The sequence below is a fragment of the Crocodylus siamensis genome, chromosome 4 (assembly GCF_052110815.1).
Source record: "Crocodylus siamensis isolate JL-2025a chromosome 4, ASM5211081v1, whole genome shotgun sequence".
Lineage (NCBI taxonomy): Eukaryota > Metazoa > Chordata > Crocodylia > Crocodylidae > Crocodylus > Crocodylus siamensis.
Window position 1 is genome coordinate 139,144,187 of NC_143398.1, and position 19,736 is coordinate 139,163,922.

The window sequence follows — 19,736 nt, forward strand, 5'->3', positions numbered from 1 at the left end:
GGGGCGGCTTGTAGGGGAAAGAAGTTGGGGAGGACAAGAGAGCTACCTTTCCCTTCCCCCCCAATTTATTTTCACTGCTGTAGCAGGGAAGGTTGATAAATTCAAGGCAAACCTCCAATAATTAGGTTCTATATCTGGAAAATTATAACAATTTAAAATTTTTTCCATATATAGAATCTAAGTATGGTGTGCATGTGTGTGGGCGGGGTCATCTTGTATTTGAGTAAATATGGTAATTTGCAGGAACACTGCAGTTGATAGTCCCCAGCATGGTATTTGATGGAGAGGGAGAGAACACCTGCAGGTGGACAGCATGTGGTTGCGGAATATATCATTATTAGACGAGCTGAACATGAGTTTTTCTCAGGGTTTTTTTTTTTTAAAGGCTCAGTACAAGTCTTTAAGAAGTTTCCCCAGTGGATATCCTGTAAGATGGGGACTTATGTGAGAACAGTGGTTCCCAAGCTTCTTCCAGTCATTATCCTAAATCAGGGATTGTGAACCAGGGGTACATATACCCCTGGGGTACTTTGAAAGGTCCCAGGGAGTACGCAGGGGTGGGTGGGGACAGAGCACCGCCACCCCGTGCCGCTGCCTCACAGCAGCAAGGCCAGGGTGGGGCGAGAGCAGGGCTGTGCAGACACTGCGCTGCTGCCGCTCTGTCCCTTGCCATGCCTACGCTCTGCATCTGGCTGCTTGTCACGTACCATGGGATAGGAGTGGACACATAAGCAGATGTCCTGGAGAAGCTAAGGTGCAGTAAGTACTTATGTCTTGTGTATTGCAGTTATACAGACTGTTTGTATGCTGGCATCAGCCTTTAGTAACTGAAACCCCATGTGGGACACTTTTAGCTCTCTTTCATTCAGGGTTAAACTGCTGTTGTTTAGCTCTTGTGGGGCAAGGTAATTGGGAGCATTGATACACTTACTACAGAACATCTGAGGTGTAGGAAGTTTTTTCCCCCCACCCTTGCACTCTGTTAATTAAAGGACCAGAACAGTAGGAACTGTGCACCAACAGTAAAAAGGAGGCAGGGCTTTCACTTCATATCACTTCATAACACCTACTCTACATTTTGTGTTCCTGTGTCTACTTCTGTGCCATAGTGGATGCATCTACATGTTCAATTACTGTGAAACAATAAACTCCAGTGCAGTTTGCACTGGAATCAGCTGCTCCTGGGTGCAGCTTTTACATGTGTGCCTGGGATCACAGCAATTCAAGCCAGGAAGGAGCAGCCCCAGGCTGGCAGGCAGCCCCCACACTATAGCACCCTCATGCCCCAGCCAACCCCAGTCAGCATCTGCATGTGCATTGTGGTGGAGTAAATAACTCCACTGTAGGATGGTACTTGTGTTGGGCAGTAGTATCCTGTAGTGGAATTCATTACTTTACTCTGGCCTAATTGTTCCACATATGTATACAGTGACACTTTATTGCAGAGCTAACTAGTCCACTCAGCAGTAAAGCACATATGTAGGTTCCCCCAGTGGGTGTGTCTACATGAGACATTTAATGCACAGTTGAATAATTAGCTGTGCAGTAAACGTCTCGGCATCTATGAGTGTGCTCCTATTAGGCTGGAGTAAACTAATTTACTCTGCAGCAGGATAGTACTTATAAATATAAGTAATAGCACATATAGATGCTCAGTGGGCATGTGCACGTGCAAATCCTCTGGGGTGCAAATGCATTCTAGGCTGGTGTCTATACATGCAGGGACACGGGAGAAGATTTGCTGCTTATGACAGTAGTCTGCTCCTGTCCCTGCTGGCCATGCACTGGCCCCCTGCAGCAGCCAAGGGGAGCTCCGCCTAGGTGCTAGTTCAGAGGCTGGCAGGGAGTATGGGGCCAGGAGACAGCTGTCTCCTGATGTAGGCTGGGATATTGCTCCCTGCCCCCAGGAGCTGCTTGCTGCCAGGGCGGGCTCTAGCACTGGAGCCCAGGTGGGGAGAATGTCCCCTGCCCTGGCTTTACGATTGTGGAGCTGGGGATGGGAAATTCTTATCAACCAGTCTAAGCTCCATGGTCATAGGGCCTGAGCTGGGACATAAGAATCTCCCAACCCTCACTTCCCAATCACGGTTGTGAAGTGGGAGCTTGGAGCTCCATGCTGGGGCAGGGAGGACATTGTCCCCACCCAAGCTCTGATGGCAGAGCCCACCCCAGCAGCAGGCAGATCCCAGGTGTAGGGTGCCCCCCTGCTGTCCAACAGACTGGGAGAACATTTGATCCTGGTTGGCTGTCTACACGTGCCATACTGCACAATAAGTAATTGGGAGTAAATTTGCTCCTTGTACTTGCAGGCAGCAAATTTACTCGCGATTAGAACAAATTACTGCACAGTAAGCATCTGAACGTGTAGACAGTGTGCTTATTGTGCAGTAATTGGCTCTAAAATTGAGTAAAGCATCTTGTGAAGATTCATGCAGTGAGAAGTAAACCAGGGCAGCTTAGCCTTGGAAGAGACGAGGCAAAACTGCTAGAGGTAGATTTGACTTACTGTCGGGTAATTCTGGGCACTGGGCAGTTAGTGCAGAACATTTGAGGCACAGTAAAGCTCCTCTCTTCGTTTAAATACCAGAATTGTGGTCTTTGGGCAATTGGTAGCATGGTGTGGCTTATGACCCTACTTGGGGTTGCTACCTCTGCACTGGTTCTTTTATAGTAGACCATAATTAATTTAATAATGTTGTATAGTGGAGCTCAACCATTTCATAGTGGCCACATCTACACAAGATGCTGACTGTGGAGTTGTTACTGTGCAGTCATTTAGTACTTGAAGTAAATGACTGCACAGTAGGTCTGTGCGAAGCGGCAAGTATTCGATTTGATTCAGATTCGGCTGATTCAGAGGGACAGTGATTCAGTTTGGTGATTTGAGTCACTGTCCCGATTTGCTTTTGCTGAATCAGATTCAGAAATTCGGTTGTTGAATTAGCCAATTCAGTGATTCAGCCATAGACTATAATGGGGAATCACTAAAATACCTGTAACTGTCATTTTTTGCAGATTTGGATGAAAACAGCAAGGATGGTAGCCTCTTCTGATGGCATGAAACCTGCCAGGTTTCAAGGAGATAGATGCAGGGGCTTCTGTAAAAGGGCACCTCAAATTGTTGAAAGCAAAACTTGTGTCACTTGTACATGTTATTTCTGGTTGTAGCTGTGTTGTTCTAAGGAACTGGCTGTCAGAGTTCTTTGAGTAGATGTGATATCTTTTATTAGACCAACTGAGTAGTTGGAGAAATATATCTTAGGAAGCTTTTGGGTTTAAAAACCCTTTGTCAGGCTGAGGAAGCATCTGCAGTTGGTGTGTGTGCTCTTCCTGGATGGACTGAATAGTAGAGAAGCCAGAGGCAGGTATGCAGGCAAGAAAGCCAGTCAGTGAAAATGTAAATTCAGGTGTCAGGGGCTGAGAGACAAGCTGGGTAGGGGGAATGTAGCAGGTAAAAGTGGAGAGATACCTGGGGAGTCAGATGTCAGGCAGGTCATAAATCCAATGTCTCTGAATTGAATTGGCTACAGAAGCTTAATACAGCCCTACTGCGCAGTAACAAGAGTTACTGCACAGTAGTGTTTTCAAACAGCTTTTAAATTACACTGACTGTGCAGTAGCTCATTAAAACTCACCATGCGACGCTACTGCACAGTCAGCATCTCATGTAGATGCGGCTAGTCGTTATGCTGCAAATGCATGTAATGGTTTATAGAGAGTTAATATTTATCAACGGTTAACTACACATTGCTAGGAGAGATACTTAATCTATTTCCTATTGGAAATCAAGGGGAAAATTGCTATAACTCAGTGTCATTCTATAACAACCGTTGTCCATTGTGTTCTTGATAACAGGGACTGTTATATTGAGATTGCAAGGCAGTTAAGAGCTGTGCTGTACAGAGCTTGATTTTGATACCAAAAAGGAAGGGAACCTGGAAGAAATGACAGAGATTCTGGAGAATGACTATTTTAGATGTTGTGTTTGTTTGATTGAAAGAGGAACTTACAGTAGTTGAAGCATGACAACAGTTTGGATGTCTGGGCAAGATTTAAAGGTCCCAAGTCTACTGAAGACTATGAAAAGTATCCTATTGTCTTCAGTGGGTGTGAAACAGTTTCTAAGAGCTGGAATGGAATGGAAGGGCAAGAACGGATTTTAGATGTGTTTTGTTTTGGGAAGCTACAGGATTTGGGAGCAAAAAGATTTACAGGTTGTCAAGATAAATGGAGAAGAGCATAGTTCCAGAATGTAGTTTTTGTTTTTAAAAAATGGAGAGGGAGTATGTTCTCAAACCCTGACATAAAGTAATATTTTAATCTAATAGAAAACATTGTTTTAGTTTTAAATCTCTCCCTGCAGTGTTGCAATCCCGAATTCACCAGCATTGGGCTAGTCAGTGATCACTGAACATGAAATCATCTGGCTGATTTCATTGCTCAAGCTGAGTGAAATGCCAAAAGTAATCAAGCAGCATCAACAGTAGAGAAATAAATTAGATATATTTTTTAAATTAAGTCAGTTTTAATATCTAACTAATTTAAGGGTTACCTTTTACCCCTTCCAGTTCAAATTTTGATTAAGTTTCAGAGGGATGGTTTTTGTTTTTCCTCCCTTTTTCCTTCAGTCTTCCTATCCCATGGTAGTTACTGGCCTTAAATATCGCTGGCATAATTTATGGTGCATGATTGTGAGATAATGTAGCTGTGCTGCCTTGTGGACTTTGAGTGTAATTATATATTGAAATATCTTCTGCATTTATAAATGGAAAACAGACCAGATCCTCAGCAGTGCTTTGCTAGTTTTACCAGCTGATGCTTTGGTCCACAGTGTTTGAGAAACATAACAGTTTTAGGCTTATTTTTAGGTTTATTTGAAGGTGACATTCAAATTAGTTAGGTTTTTACATCAGGGCCTCTAAGTACTAGGAACTCATTTCAACGCATCCAGACCCATCTGATCTAATTTCTTAATGGATAAGATCCAGATGTCTAAGATTCTTTTCAAGAGCATTACAAGATGGATATGTTCTGCTTCAGTAATTTGGCTAGATGCACCATTGCTTACCATGTGTCTCTGTAAATTATTTTTATTTCTCAGAGCAGGGAATGGAGATTTTTATTTTTTCCTGGGAATCAAACAACTCTATACTTTTATCCCTTGGATACTTTTAATATAGAAATCTACAGGTAAGCAGACTTATTTTCTTTTTATCTTCTAAATGTTCATTTATACATGTTCAATTTAAAATATATTTCTAGTAAAGCAGTACCAGTTCAGAGCTAGTAAAGGAACTGGTGGAAGCTGGTGGGTGTTCCATGGATGTTAACTGGAACAAAATTTCAAGAGCTGGACAGTATCTTTCTCAAACTGCTGAGTTCAAATGAATGACTCCTAAGTCACCACAGTGACAGTGCTTTGTTAGGGCCCTATATGCCTATTTATCCAAGCTGTTATTGCATGCCACTGGGCCTGTCTATACGTGCATTTGATCTGGGAGAAGTTTACTTGCGAGTAAAGACCCCCAGGCAGGCATCTACAAGTTCAGGGTTTTGGGATCAGATTTGGTGCTCATGGCAGCAGTTTGCTCCTGGCCCTGATAGCCCTGCACCAGTCTCTTGCAGCAGTGAGGGGGAGATCTAGGCTCCCCCTGGGTGCTAACCCAGGGGCTGGCAGGGAGCACAGGGCCAGGAGACAGTACTGGCAAGGGCTGGGACATTGTGTCCTGCTCCCAGGGGGCTAACTGCTGCTGCAGCAGGGCCCCAGCAGCAGGGAGCTCCTCCCCATTTAGGGGCAGAGGACTTGAAAAAACTGAAGGAGAGAGCCAGGTCCCAGCCCTCTGCCTTGATCCACCAGTGGGGCAGCTAACAGCAGTTTCAGGGCCAGCAATGGGGATTCTTTATCTTCCAGTGCCAACTCTGTGGTTGTGGGACCAGCGCTGGGAGATCCTTCTCTCCTAGCCCCACAGTGGCAGAACCCAGGCTGGGAGATCTTTATCTCCCAACGCCAGCTCTACAGACACGGGATTGGTGCTGGGGAATCTCCCAGCACCAGCCCTGCTACCACAGAGCTGGCACTGGGAGATAACGATCTTCTAGCCTGGGCTCAGCATCATGGGGCTTGCATTGAGAGATGCAGATCTCCCAGTGCCGGCCCCACGATTGCAGAGCAGGTGCTGGGAGCTCTTGCTGCTGCCAGGGCACGGGGACAATGTCCCCATGCCCTGGCAGTGGAATGCTCCACCAGAAGCACATTTGCTCCCAGTCAGGGATCTACATATGTGCTACTGTACTATTCTCAAGTAAGTTTGTTGCTTGCATTTGCTGGTAGCAGATTTACTCATGATTGGAGCCAGGTACTGTGCAGTAAGCATCTGGATGTGTAGACACAGATACTTACTGCCTAGTAATTAGCTGTAGTGCACAGTAAAGCATCTCGTGTAGATGCTTGGAATGGGTAATGCATTAAACAAAATTATGTGAAGAAGGGAGTTTAAAAAGAGATAAAGTGTATTCCTTTCACATAAGTGTTTGCTCCTCAGTTGTAAGAGGAAGGAAGAGCTTAATTAGGCCAAAGTTTTCTGTTGTCCAGTTCATTGATGGCACGCTCTTATTACACTTGTGTAGTTCTATTGATTTTATTGGGTCTTATCCTGATTCAGAGTGGTGTAAGAGAAAAAATGGACCCATTGCTACAAGACAGGACTGCTCCTTAATTAAAACATGTAAATGATGACCTCTGAAATCCATTGGGCAATTAGGACTTCCTGGAGTTATGTGCTGAACTCCCCAGAAACAAAGAAAAAAAGAGGCACTTGTCATTACATTGATTTTTAAAGTTAATTGTCATCTCTGGTAATGTCCCTCAAGTCCTTTGATGAGCTTTCTCAGTAGTTTGCCTGTGCTACTGCAATTTGTTCTTTGTGCAAATCCCATTAAGCCTGAACCTTTTTTTAGGCAGTTCCCAGAAGCACTGCTCTGCTCAACTCTTACACTTCCAGTATTTAATTTAAGTACACGTGCTGAAATTCTTTGATGAAACGAGGTCTGTATCTTGGTTGTCTATCTAACTTGTAAAACTGGAGGCACTAGACAAGCAGAGGTTTGGTTTCTCTTATTCAGACCTCGGGTTAGAGGGAGAGACAGACAGCAGTGAAACCAAGGCTAAGTACAGACGATCAAAAAGTCCAAGGCTGAATCAATTCAGTCTTCATAGGTTAGTCTAAGCTGCATAGACTGAACTGATAAGCAAGTGAACAGATGTTCACTTTTGATTCTGCAAATGCAACCACGTGTCTGCAGTGGCCCAGGCCAGAAACCAGGGCTTGCTAGAGCATGCCTTCCTGCTAGTCAAAGCAAGTCTACCCACCCTGCGTAGCGGCTTACAGGGGAGGGGTTTATGGGGGAGGTACAAAGCATCCTCAGATGCTGGGAGACTGTGAGTTAACTTGAATCTGGATGGGATCTGGGACAGGAGTTCAATAAACCAATTTAACCTGAATAATTAAGTCTGATACTACATCCATCTAGATTTATCGTAACCGGTTTGGGCTATTTGGAAGGTGGTTTGTGTGCACTGAACTTCTGTTAGGTTACAGATTTGAACTGGTTTCTGATCACTTAGTTAACGTGTAACTTCTGTCCCCGACCCAGAAGCTGAGAAATGTGGATGAGGGTTTAAGAACCTGATCCAAAGTCCATTGAAGTCAGTGGAAAAATGTATTCTGTTCTACAGACTTGATGCAGGGTATAAAGTGTTGGAAGGAGTGGAAAACTAAGATGAGGTCTTTTGGTGGGTTATGTAGGGAAGCTACACAGTGAGACTCTGGATCTGAGGTGTCAAGAGTGAGACTCCAAACTTGTAGATGTGGTTGGAGGAAAGAAGTTCTGCAGTCTTTAGTTCCCACAATGAAATAACACTAATGCTAATGAAGGTAGTCTGGATATATGCTTTTGTAAGAAAGAGCTGAATTTGGTATGCTGGTAGTTTGTCTTTTTCAGCCCCTTGATTTTTCAATGTTTTCCTTGCCAGATACTGTAGGAATTCTCAGAGTTGCCATCTAGTGGTGCTCCAAGCCTCTTGTCTGTTCCCTATCTGAACCCAGACTAGAATCATTGTGGACATTTTGAATACCTTTTCCTCACTGAGTGAGGAAATACAGCAGTTTAATTTTCTGGGTGGAGCTGCACCTTCATGAAAGCTTTTATTTTATCTCTCAAAAGATATTCCCTCTGGCTAGGAGGGATATATTGAGTTCTATAAGAACAAGCATCTAGTATGAATGGCTATACTGATGAGACAATGTTTTCTTAATGTGGGAGTGACTATGTTAATGGCTTTGTTGAACTTCTTAGTATACCCAAAAGGAACTGATTTTGTCTAGAGAACATTCTAGATGTTTCTACACCATAGTCACAACAATGACTGCAGCTCATGGAGACATAACTGATCTAGTTTTAAGCAGGCTGACTTGTGTGCTAATAGCTGTCTAACTTCAGCAGCACACTGAGGCCACCTGGGAAGCATGTGAGATTAGCACTTACTTAGCAATATGGTTTCAAAGCTCCATGGCACCACAGCTAATTATTTTAAACCTAACGAGTATCTGTATGCTGTACTGTGGTCAGTGTGTATAGGTATGCCGTCACTGAGCTGAGTAGGTACACAGTTAAGTGCTGTGATTTTTATCTAGCCAAGTAGCCCCTTGAGTGCTTATTTCATATGCCAAGATCAGTGTCCATCGGTGCTGGTATAAATCACTTTACAGAGGGTAAGGAGACTTCTAGGGCCAGATCCTCAAGACAGGGTTCCCATTTCCTCTCCCTTTTGAAGTAAGATTTACCTTTTACATGCTGCCTCTCATCCTAATACCTGATTTAGCAACCAGCTTTTATTTGGAGCTCAACAGCACTGCAGATCACCAGCCAACCACCATTTTGCTTTCAGCATCTTACTCTAAAAATAGACCAAGAACTTACACTTGTTTTTGCAGCTCCCATAAGCCTTCAAGAGCTGGTGCTAACTCATCAGTTCCCTGCCCCTTGCATAGCCCAGCAATACTCTTTATCCCCTCAGGATATCATGACTGACTTGTCTTTCAGGTTCTCCAGGGCATTGATTATGTTTTGTGTTTCATCTGGTATTTAGTCCATCTTTGAGTATCACTAGAAAGATGATGATGTTCCTAGCTACCTGTGGGGAGACTCGACTGTCTTCGTGGGGGATTAGGTCAGTGGAAGTGTAAAGCATCACTGGTTCTCCATTTCTGGACAGCATTTACACATGCATAAGTCCATACCTATTCAGGAAAGAATTCAAGCACATGTGTAACTTTTTAGGATGCCCTTGTGTTCCACTGAAGCTAAGGAGACTTGAACATTGTGCACATCCATTGTTGGATGCAGATGGTCTGCTGAGGTGGAACATAGGTGTAGAGCAGGGTTGGGCAAAATGCAGCCCACACAAACCCCACACACACCGCCCCCCACACCCCACCATATACACACACCCACTCCCAACACCACCCTACACTCAATATACAAGAATACGACTTTATTTTTGAGTTATTATGCAATCACCTCTATATACAGTACGCAAACACAAATCGTGACAAGAATATTTTTTGTAATAAAATTAAAATACATTATAGCAGGGGTTTGACTTTTAGTATACAATTTGGGATTTTTTTCTGGTTCCAAAATGGCAACCCTCCCCTCCCAAAAGGCATATTTCTGGGGGGCAAGGGGAGGGACTTCCAGTGGCAAAGGTCAGGGGTTAGGGGCAGAACTTTGACTCCAAGATGGAAACCAAGGGGCCAGGGCATCTGTCAAAGGGTGGGGGTATCTTTGCGGCCCTTGACAGCTTACCCAAACTCATTAAGTGGCCTTCCAGCTGAAAAAATTGCCCACCACTGGTGTAGAATAAGAATTTACTGAGATCCCAAGCTATATCAGTGGGCTTTCACTTCCCCATACCGTTGCAATATTTGTGCTGAGGGATTAAGAAAACTAGAACATAGCAATACATATTCAATCCTAAAATGGATTCCTTGGTTAAACTGGAGATGACCCATTCACAAGCTAAGCTCTACACCACATTAAAATATACTTTGTAAATGTCCTACATGTTTTTGGTTTTTTTCCCCCCTTTTTTTTCCTCCCCCTTTTTCCTTGGAGACATTTCCCTGCCCACCATCATTTTCCCTATCATTCTTTTAGGAAAGGCTCAAGTGCATTTTTTTGCTTTGGAAAAAACAATGTGGCAAAAATTTGAAAAAATTGTCTTCAGAGAGATTTCTCTATTCAGAAGTTTTCCTCCTTGGCACATCACAGTTAGTTTTGCTTTGAAAACTTTGGGCCCCATCTGATACCTACTTTGAAGGCTTCTTCCTGCTCTTCTTAGGGTACAAACACACAGTATGTTCAGAAGGGTTAGTTGCATTAATCTGAAGGCAAGCAGAAGATAGGCAGAGTTGTACCTTAGACCATCTGGCTAAGAGAGATGTGAACTTTAGGCAACAACCTGCTTAGTCAGATGCTGTGGTGAAGTAGATTGTTGCCTACCAAAGCTCATGCTTCTCTGAGCCAATTGGTATCTAAGGTATCATCCTACCCCACTTTCTGTCCAACAGCATGTTCATTACGTAGTGAAAGTGGAGTAGGCGTGGAAAACCAATTTTAAATGACGTTACCTCTTGAAAATAGCGTGTAACTATTACATGGAAACATTACAGTGTGGAGCCTGTTTTGTGTCTGTATATGTCATTATTTTCATTCTTCATTGGCAGTTTGCTTTGTAGTAATCATGATATACATATTTGTGCTTATGAGGCATCTTTGTTACTGCACTTTTGCACCAAAGATGACCATTCTGCATGGCCTTCAAATTAGGTATGGGTTGTCATGGTCTGACCTGAGGGACAACAGTGTACAAGGGCCCTAACAGCAAAGAACAGGATGTTTTTGGGATGGACCCTTCCCTTTAACCAAAGGGCTTAATATACAAGATAGCAGGCACTTACCATAGGTGACAACTAAAATTCACAGAGACCAATATACGGCCTACACAGCACCATATAAACCCTATTCTGAAGTGATTGATGGTTCACATGCCTTATGTGGCACATCTCACCAAGTGAAAAAAGGCAGCTTTTTATTTCTATAGCACTGTACTCTGTTGATGTTATTCTCTTAAAAAAGGATGCCTTTCTTAGTTTAAAAATATTTTCAGTGTTAGGGTGATCTTGGACTTTATTTGGACATAGTTGAAAGGAGCAACCTAGTTTGCATTTTTTAAAATGGAAATCAAACCCAAACTAACTGTTTTTCTCCCGAAGTTTAGAAAACCTCACAGTTTATTAATAAACTTCAAGTGGCAGATGGACAAGGTTTTAAGGGACCATGACCCCAGGGAGAGGGGAGTTCAGGAAGAGTGGTTGCTCCTCAAGGGAGTGATCCTCAGTGCACAAGCTAATTCTATTCCATCTCAAAGAAAAGGCAGCAAGAGGGCACAGCAGCCCCCCACAGCAGACCTCCTGAGGCTAAAAAGAAAGGCCTACAAGGGATGGAGGATGGGATTCACTTCCAAGGAGGAATATTCTGCACTGGTCCAGTCCTTCAGGGAGGAAACCAGGAAAGCCAAGGCTGCAACTGAACTCAAACTAGCTTTGAGTATCAAGGACAATAAAAAGTTCTTTTTCAGATATGTGGGGAGCTGAAGGAAAAGCAAGGGCAACATTGGACCCCTGGTAAACCAGATGGGGCAACTGACAACTGACGCCCAGGAAAAAGCCAAACTATTATATAGGTACTTTGTGTCAGTCTTTCATCAGTCCCATGGGATGCCCATGCCTAGTGCAGGACAGGGAGGTCCGGGTGAGGGAGATCCCTTGCCCTCCATCAGTGCTGACCTCGTGAAGGAACACCTTGAGAGGCTGGATACCTTCAAGTCATCTGGCCCTGACAGTCTATACCCCAGGGTACTCAAGGAGCTGGCGAGCATCATAGCCCAGCCTCTGGCACAGAACTTTGAAAACTCCTGGCACTCTGGTGTAGTGCCCAAAGACTGGAAGAAGGCCAATGTAGTGCCTATCTTCAGGAAAGGGAGGAAAGTGGATCTGGCGAACTATAGGCCCATCAGCCTGACTTCTATCCTGGGGAAGGTCTTAGAAAAGTTTATTAAAGAGGCCATCCTTAATGGACTGGCTGATGCCAACATCCCGAGGGATAGGTAGCATGGGTTTGTTGCGGGTAGGTCTTGCTTGACCAATCTCATTTCCTTTTACGACCAGGTGACCTATCACCTGGACAAGGGAGAAGAGATCGATGTCATATATCTTGACTTCAAAAAAGCCTTCGATCTGGTATCCCATGATCACCTCTTGGCAAAACTGGCTAATTGTGGCCTTGGGTCCACCGCGATCCGCTGGCTGGGAAATTGGCTCCGTAGTCGGACCCAGAGGGTGGTAATTGACGGAAGTCAATCGTCATGGTGCCCTGTGACCAGTGGGGTCCCCCAAGGATCTGTCCTTGGACCCATATTTTTCAACATTTTCATTAATGATGTGGACATGGGAGTCAAAAGCGGACTGGCCAAGTTCATCGATGACACCAAACTCTGGGGCAGAGCATCCACACCTGAAGACAGGAGGGTGATCCAGGCTGACCTGGACAGCAAATGGGCAGATGAGAACCTGATGGTGTTTAACACCGAAAAATGCAAGGTTCTCCACCTTGGGAGGAAAAACCTGCAGCATCCTTATAGGCTCAGCAGTGCTATGCTGGCTAGCACTACAGAAGAAAGAGACTTGGGGGTCATCACTGACCACAAGATGAACATGAGCCTGCAATGTGATGCTGCAGCTCATAAGGTGGCCAAAACGCTGGCTTGCATCCATAGATGCTTCTCAAGCAGATCCCAGGATGTCATTCTCCCCTTGTACTCGGCCTTGGTGAGGCCTCAGCTGGAGTACTGCGTCCAGTTTTGGGGGAACATTTGTTCACCAGAGTGCCCCAGGGGATGACAAAGTCGAACGGTTATAAACTACTGCAAGACCGTTTCAGGTTGGACATAAGGAAGCCCCCAAGGTCTGGAACAGCCTGCCATCGGAGGTGGTTCAAGCACCTACACTGAGCACCTTCAAGAGAAAATTGGATGCTTATCTTGCTGGGATCCTATGACCCCGGCTGACTTCCTGCCCTTTGGGCAGGGGGCTGGACTCGATGATCTTCCGAGGTCCCTTCCAGCCCTAATGTCTATGAAATCTATCAAATAGATAGAAAAAAGTGTTGCATTTATTTGGAATAAATTACTGCAGGGACTGAAGTTTTCTCTTTATAGAAAATGTTTACCTCTATGGAAGAGTAATGAAGCGTATTGAGAACTGCTAGGGGAATATATCATTAGCAACTACAGTGATAACCAAGGGTTTTAATTTTCATTTGCCACAGATCAGTTGGAATATTGAGGTGTCAAATGATGGAAAATTAATGCATTATATTAAATTAGTAGAAGATCAGTTTTTATATCCATTTAAGTAAATGACAACTGTAGAGAGTAACATTTTTAGATATTTTCACCTAATAAGAGAATATACTGGAACTGTGCAGTTCAAAGCATCCAGCAACTTTAACCCCAATTTTTCCGTCTGTAAACTGGTAGAGATTTGAGGGCTTGTAGTAAGATGACGTTATTTCCCAGTTATTGTCAGTAACATTTTTGGGAGGGGAGGGGGGGCAGGGTTAAGGCTAAATTCTGCTTTTGGGAACACCTGTGCAACTCTGTTTTCAGTTTTTTCCCTCTGTGACACACTTGTACATGATTTTTCAAAGAGATCTTATAAAACTTGTAACATGAGTTCTTGGACCCAATGAAGTCATCAACAGAAATCCCATTGACAAGAGCTTATTTATGGCTTTTAAGGCCAGAAGGGACCATATGCTTACCTTTTCTGACCTCCTGTATAAAATAGGCTATAGAACTTTGCTTAGTAATTCTTGCAGCAGGTTGAAGTTCTAATTAGTTGCACAGGTGTAACTGGCTGAAGCTTACTAAACAGTTTTGTTGGTGCACAAAGCTACAGCATCATCCAGGCTCTGTTCTCAATTGTGTGGGCTCTGCAAGGAGAACAAGAATAAAAAGTTGTAAAAACTTATTTTTGTCTTCTGAAGTAAATAGAACTGACTCTGAATATACACAGGGACCAGATCTGTTGAGTAGGAAGGTGCAAGTTTTACATAGTCACTTTCAGAATAGAACTTACCACATTCCATATAGTTATCCTATTTTTGCTTACCTACATTAATACTTGATTCCACTACTTTAGTGAAATGTCCATTCTAGCTGTTCTCTTGTTAAAAGAAGTGGCTCTGTACATTTGTATTGACATACATTTCTCCTTAATATAAATCCTTATATTCTCTGCTCCCTGGTCATTGTCCTCATCAGCAAGTTCAATTAAAAATAACTTTTTGAGAGTTTAACTTCTTTCATCCTGTCAACATGTAATAGTCATTCTCCCTCAAAAGTAACTATTCCCACTTTCCTACAGTTTTATCCAATGTATAAATCCTTCTTTTACATCTCTCAAATTATTTGGCTTGTGATTATTATCTGTCTTTTATTTTGGAGCCCAGAAATGGAGACTGTCTTTCACAATCATTCAAACTGGAGGTGTGTAATATGATGGCCTATCAGTATGAGAACAATACCCTTTGATTTATCTATTACGCTTTTCTTGGTAGCCCTCCTTACTGCTAATATGCACTGGAACAAAGTCTATCGATTTTTTCCCCCCAGGGATCACTGCTTGGCCCGTGCTTTTTAACATCATTATCAATGACTTGGATGACGGGGTGGAAAGCACAGTGATTAAGTTTGCAGATGACACTAAGCTGTGGAGAAATGTGGGCACATCTGACACTAGGGTGAGCATCCAGGATGACCCTGACAGACTGGTCCTATGGACTGAACATAATCGGATAGGGGCAAGTGCCAGGTCCTTCATCTGGGAAGGAAGAGCCTTCATTACAGCTATATGATGGGTGGTGATCTGGCACTGCCAGACCTGGGGGTGACAATCAACCAGAAGATGAATATGAATCAACACTGTGATGAAGTCGCCAGCAGGGCAAATAGAACTTTGGCGTGTATCAACCAGTGTGTTGTGGACAGATCCAGAGAGGTGCTCCTTCTCCTCTATTTGGCATTGATGAGGCCACAGCTGGAGTACTGTGTCCAGTTCAGGACACCACAGTTCAGGAAGGATGTGGATAAGCTCAAAAGGGTACAGAGAAGGGCCACCCATATGATTAGGGGCCTGGAGGATAGGCCCTATAAGGAGAGGCTCCGGGAACTGGGTTTGTTCAATCTGAGCAAGAGAAGACTGAGAAGTGACTTGATAGCTGCCTACAATATGCCAAGGGTGAACACCAAGATCTAGGGAAGCAACCCTTCAGAAAGGCATCCCCAGGGAGGACAAGTACCAATGGGCACAATTTAATTGAGGAAAAATTTAGGTTGGACACTAGGAAAAACTTCTTGTCTGTAAGGGTAACTAGAATCTGGAACACGCTCCAAGCAGAGGTGGTACAGGTCAGTTTGGGCCCACCAGCTGGATTCAGCCTACAGAGGAACCTTGTCTATCTAGCCCATGGGGCAAAAAGTTTGAGCACCACTAACCTGATCAATCCCATGAAATTTTAACTGCTTTTTTCAACTTGGTAGCTCTGGGAAAGTTAAAGATTTTTGCCTCTTTTGTATTTTTGCTTGAATTGTTAACAGCTGTCTTATAGCTCATCAAATTAAACAAAGACCATCCTTTTTTGCTTTCTGCCTATTAGTCAGACCCCACCCTATTTTAATAATTTACTACCTGACCCATGGGTTAATATGCAGCAAAGTTTCATGTGAAACTCTCATGTGCATTTTCAGACAGCTTTCATTATTGGAGGAAAAAAAAAATTTCTTTTACCATTTATAGCCAAAGTCAGCTTCTTTAAATTAAGCCTTTTGACATTGCCAAAACCAGACTAATCTCCCCAGTTTCTCATGTCCTATCTCATTTCAGAGTAGATTTCTTTCTTTCTTTGTTTTTGTTGTTGGTTTTGGGGTGGGGGGGGAGAGTTGGGTTTTTTTGCACATTTGGTTCAAACTGCATCATGAGTTCCAGAGAGATTCAGTTTTAAAATCGCCTTTAAAATCGATCATTTATTTTTAGTAAACCCTCCCAAAAATATGCTTGTTTTTTGACTTGAGAGATTCTTGAGATGAGATGAATCAATGTGAAGATTGGCACAGCCAGATTTAGCTTTCTGTTGGGGAAGGAGGGAAAAGGCATGCTTTCCATGTTCTGGTTGGTTTATAAAGTTTAAACTTCTCTCAATATTTTGAAATGTTAACATTTTTGAGAACTCTGAAATACATTTTCATGGTAAGTTGATGGGTTTGATTGGTTCTTTGATCCCTAACTGCATTATAGCAAAGTTTGTACCTGGAAATTTTGAACAAAAGGAAGCAGTACATTTAAGATGGGATGAAAATTGGGCAGGGTGGCATTTTAGAGATTGGTTCAGTACACTTGTAGAGATGGAGCTGGATTGTTTTTCTTCTTGGCTACTGTCAACAAAAATTAGTGACGTCGAATAGTTGTGGTTCAAATAGGTACCCTTGTTTGCTGTGGGGAGTTTACATAGGTCATAGGAGGCAGGAACTGAGGACAGTGGGGGACACTGAGGACATGTATTTGCTTGCAGAATGATTTTGTGAGTTGGTAATGTTTGAAACATTAAAAGAACCCAGCTTGCTGTTGAGAGTTTGACTCTAATTTGCAGTGCTGGAAGTTCTTATTTGCAAATTAGAACATATTTGTTACAGAAATCACTGAAAAATAAGTAGGGACCTCCACAGTGCCACTTTTAGCTGCTTTTCAATGTTCCAAGACATATCCTCCTCTTCTAAAGAAAATCAAATTGTTTGAAAATACCTGTGAATATTTTACCTTATATATTTTCTCCTAGGGACTCAACAATGTCCCATTACAGCAAAGCTGAACAAGATGACTGGCTGACGATATATCTGAAGTATTTGTTGTTCGTGTTTAATTTCTTCTTCTGGGTAAGTCTTCTTGGTAATTCTATGACATAAAATTGCTATAAAGTTACTACCTTTTCCAATGAGAATATAGCTGTTTTGCTCTTCATAGGGGTGACTGTGGAGTGATAAGAGGGCACGGAGCCTGGCAGAGGTCCCACCAACATGCTCAGTAATGCTGTATAACTAACTTCATTAAGGTTTGACATGAGCTAGGTAGGGGAGGTGTTTATGGTGTGGTAACAGTGTTTCTTTAATTCATAAGCCCATCTCTATTCAGCAAAGCATTTAAACATGTTTAACTTCAGGCTGAAGTGACGCTCCATGTATAAGTTCCTTACACCGTGGTTGTTTCCAGTGGAATGTACACTTGCCAAAAAAAAAAAAAAAGGTCTTGATTACACTGGGAGGTTTGTGCACTGTGAGCTAGGGTGGGAATTTCCAGTGGTTTGGTGCCTTGTCACACATTCACTTGCAACAGTTGCAAAACATTCAAGTGTGGTAACCTATTGAAGTCAGTACATTTTAGGAGATAACCCCCTCCTGAAATGGAACACTTTGCAGTGTTATGACAGCAGGTGCTGAACTGCTTGAACGTGCATCTGCTCACATTTTAACTGTACTGAGGGTGAAGTTGCACATTATACTTAGATCACACTAAAAGCACGTAAGATGCAAGTGACTGCATGTTCATGTTCATTTACTTGTGTTAAGTGCCCCCTGAGCATCTCAAAATTAAGCCACTTCAGGTGAGAATTAACTTTGAGCTGTGCAACCTAGCTCATGTTAAGGTAACTTAAATTTGCTCTGCAGAGTTAAAACATGCAATTTGCAGTCCTCCAGCATCCCAGGATGCACCATTCCTAGACCTTCACACCCGCCCTCCTCCCAAGAGCAGGGATGGAGCCCAAGTGTCCTGGCTCCTGGCCACACCCCTGTTTACTAGCTCTCTAGTGCCAAGTCACATCTGTGCAGGCAAGAAATGGCATTAACCCTTAATGTGAGACTGCTCACAGCATGTTCTCACTTTAACACCACTTTACATTCTGCAGGTTTAGTATGGTCAAAGTGTAACATGTAATTTCATCCTAAGTATTCTTGTGACACTACTTTTAGGGCTTTGTTACATGTTACTCTTAGGCTTTGCTAAATATGTGTAGTGTTATGTAGTATTACAAGTTAGAATGTTCTGTGAAAAGTTACATGTTAAAGATTGACGGTCTCTGACCCGCCCAGCCCCAGTGGCAGGGTGTTGCTGCCCAGCACTGCCTGGCTACCCTTTGCAGTGCTGATGGCAGCCAGCAGGGGCTGTAGCTCGGCCTCCAGTCATAGCAAGTCAGTCATGGTGAAGCTCGACATGCGAACTGGGGCTCCCCAGCCACTGGGGCTCCCCAGCCACGCTGCCTCCGCACTGGGCACCACTGCCTTGTCCTTGGTCTGGCCCTTGGTGCCCTCCTCCCAGTCTGTCATGCTGCCTGGCAGCACCCACCACCACTACTGCCCAGAGGTGGCTTTTTATCTAACTGCCCTCGCCTACCAGCTACAATCAGTTCTGGGTAGGGCTGCAAGGTGGGGAGGTAAGGGAGGGGAAGGGATGGGCCCTGCTGCCCAGCTCCTGGGATTAGTTGCCACTGAAATCCCGCTGATGGCTCCTACCAGGTGTAACCTGAGCAGTACTCCAAGATATACTCCTTCTCCAATTGAAGGGATCAAAGCAGTGCACAAGCACTGTGGGAAGTGAAGGTACCCTCCTTCCCCTATAGAGCAGAACTAGATCACCAATGGGGACTTAACCATATACCTTCTAATGAGAAAACAGTAGTTGGAACATAACATGTATAAACCAGGGGGTATAGGGGACACAACAATGCCCTGAGGGGGCAGGATTCAGTAAAGGTTAGGTATTTACATTTGTAGATATATTCATCTGGTTGACAAAAGACAGGTTTAACCAAATATAAAACACAAACAGCAGAACAAACAATACTGATTGGCAAAATATAAAATGCACAAAATATAAAATGTCAAATAACAAGAAATGTAGGGCCTAGGTACCTGGAGAGGGGAAACACAATGACCCCTTTCCACTGCAACAAGAATTTCTCCCTGTCACATCATTCACTGCAACTCAACCCAGCTGACACTTGAACTATGATCTCCCATGTAGTAGACAGAAACTCTGTGTCACAGCCACCAGTGCTGGCACTGCTCTAAGCTGCTAGGGCTTTTGACCTTCCAGGAGCCTGGCTTCACACTGAGTTTCCTGGCCCCTTGCTGGAGGAGCTGGAAGCAGAGCTGGGAACCTCTCAGGTCACTGCTCTGCTTCTTGCTGGAGCTGGGGAACCTTTCCTGCTGGCTGCAGTGTCTTGTAGGGGGATCCTGGAGCCCAGCAGGGAGCCTCTTCTGCTGGCCACATGCTGTGCTGCTGAGGGTCCGACTGCTGCCTGCAGGTCCCACTCCTTCAGGCTCTTCTGGGCAACTGCTCCCGCTCCACTGGCCCAGCTCTTTGAAACTCCTTCCTTAAGGTCCCTCACTGGTCTCCCCTGAGTCAGCTGTGCTGCCCCTTGTATCCCCGTCTGGGTGACCTGAGGGGCCAATCAGGGGACATGGAAGGTGAGTCTCTGGGGACTGATTGGTGAAGAAAAGG

General features: G+C 43.9%; 1 protein-coding gene across 5 annotated transcripts in view; it reads left to right on the plus strand.

Moving 5' to 3' along the window:
• Positions 1-19,736, plus strand: part of TSPAN11 (tetraspanin 11) — a 221,790-nt gene that overhangs the window by 14,298 nt on the left and 187,756 nt on the right. For all 5 annotated transcript variants that reach the window (XM_090043911.1, XM_090043913.1, XM_090043912.1 and 2 more), the window contains exon 2: positions 17,017-17,113. In XM_090043911.1, the coding sequence (XP_089900037.1) occupies positions 17,027-17,113 (87 nt within the window). In that variant the 5' untranslated portion in view covers positions 17,017-17,026. The remainder of the gene's footprint in view (positions 1-17,016; positions 17,114-19,736) is intronic.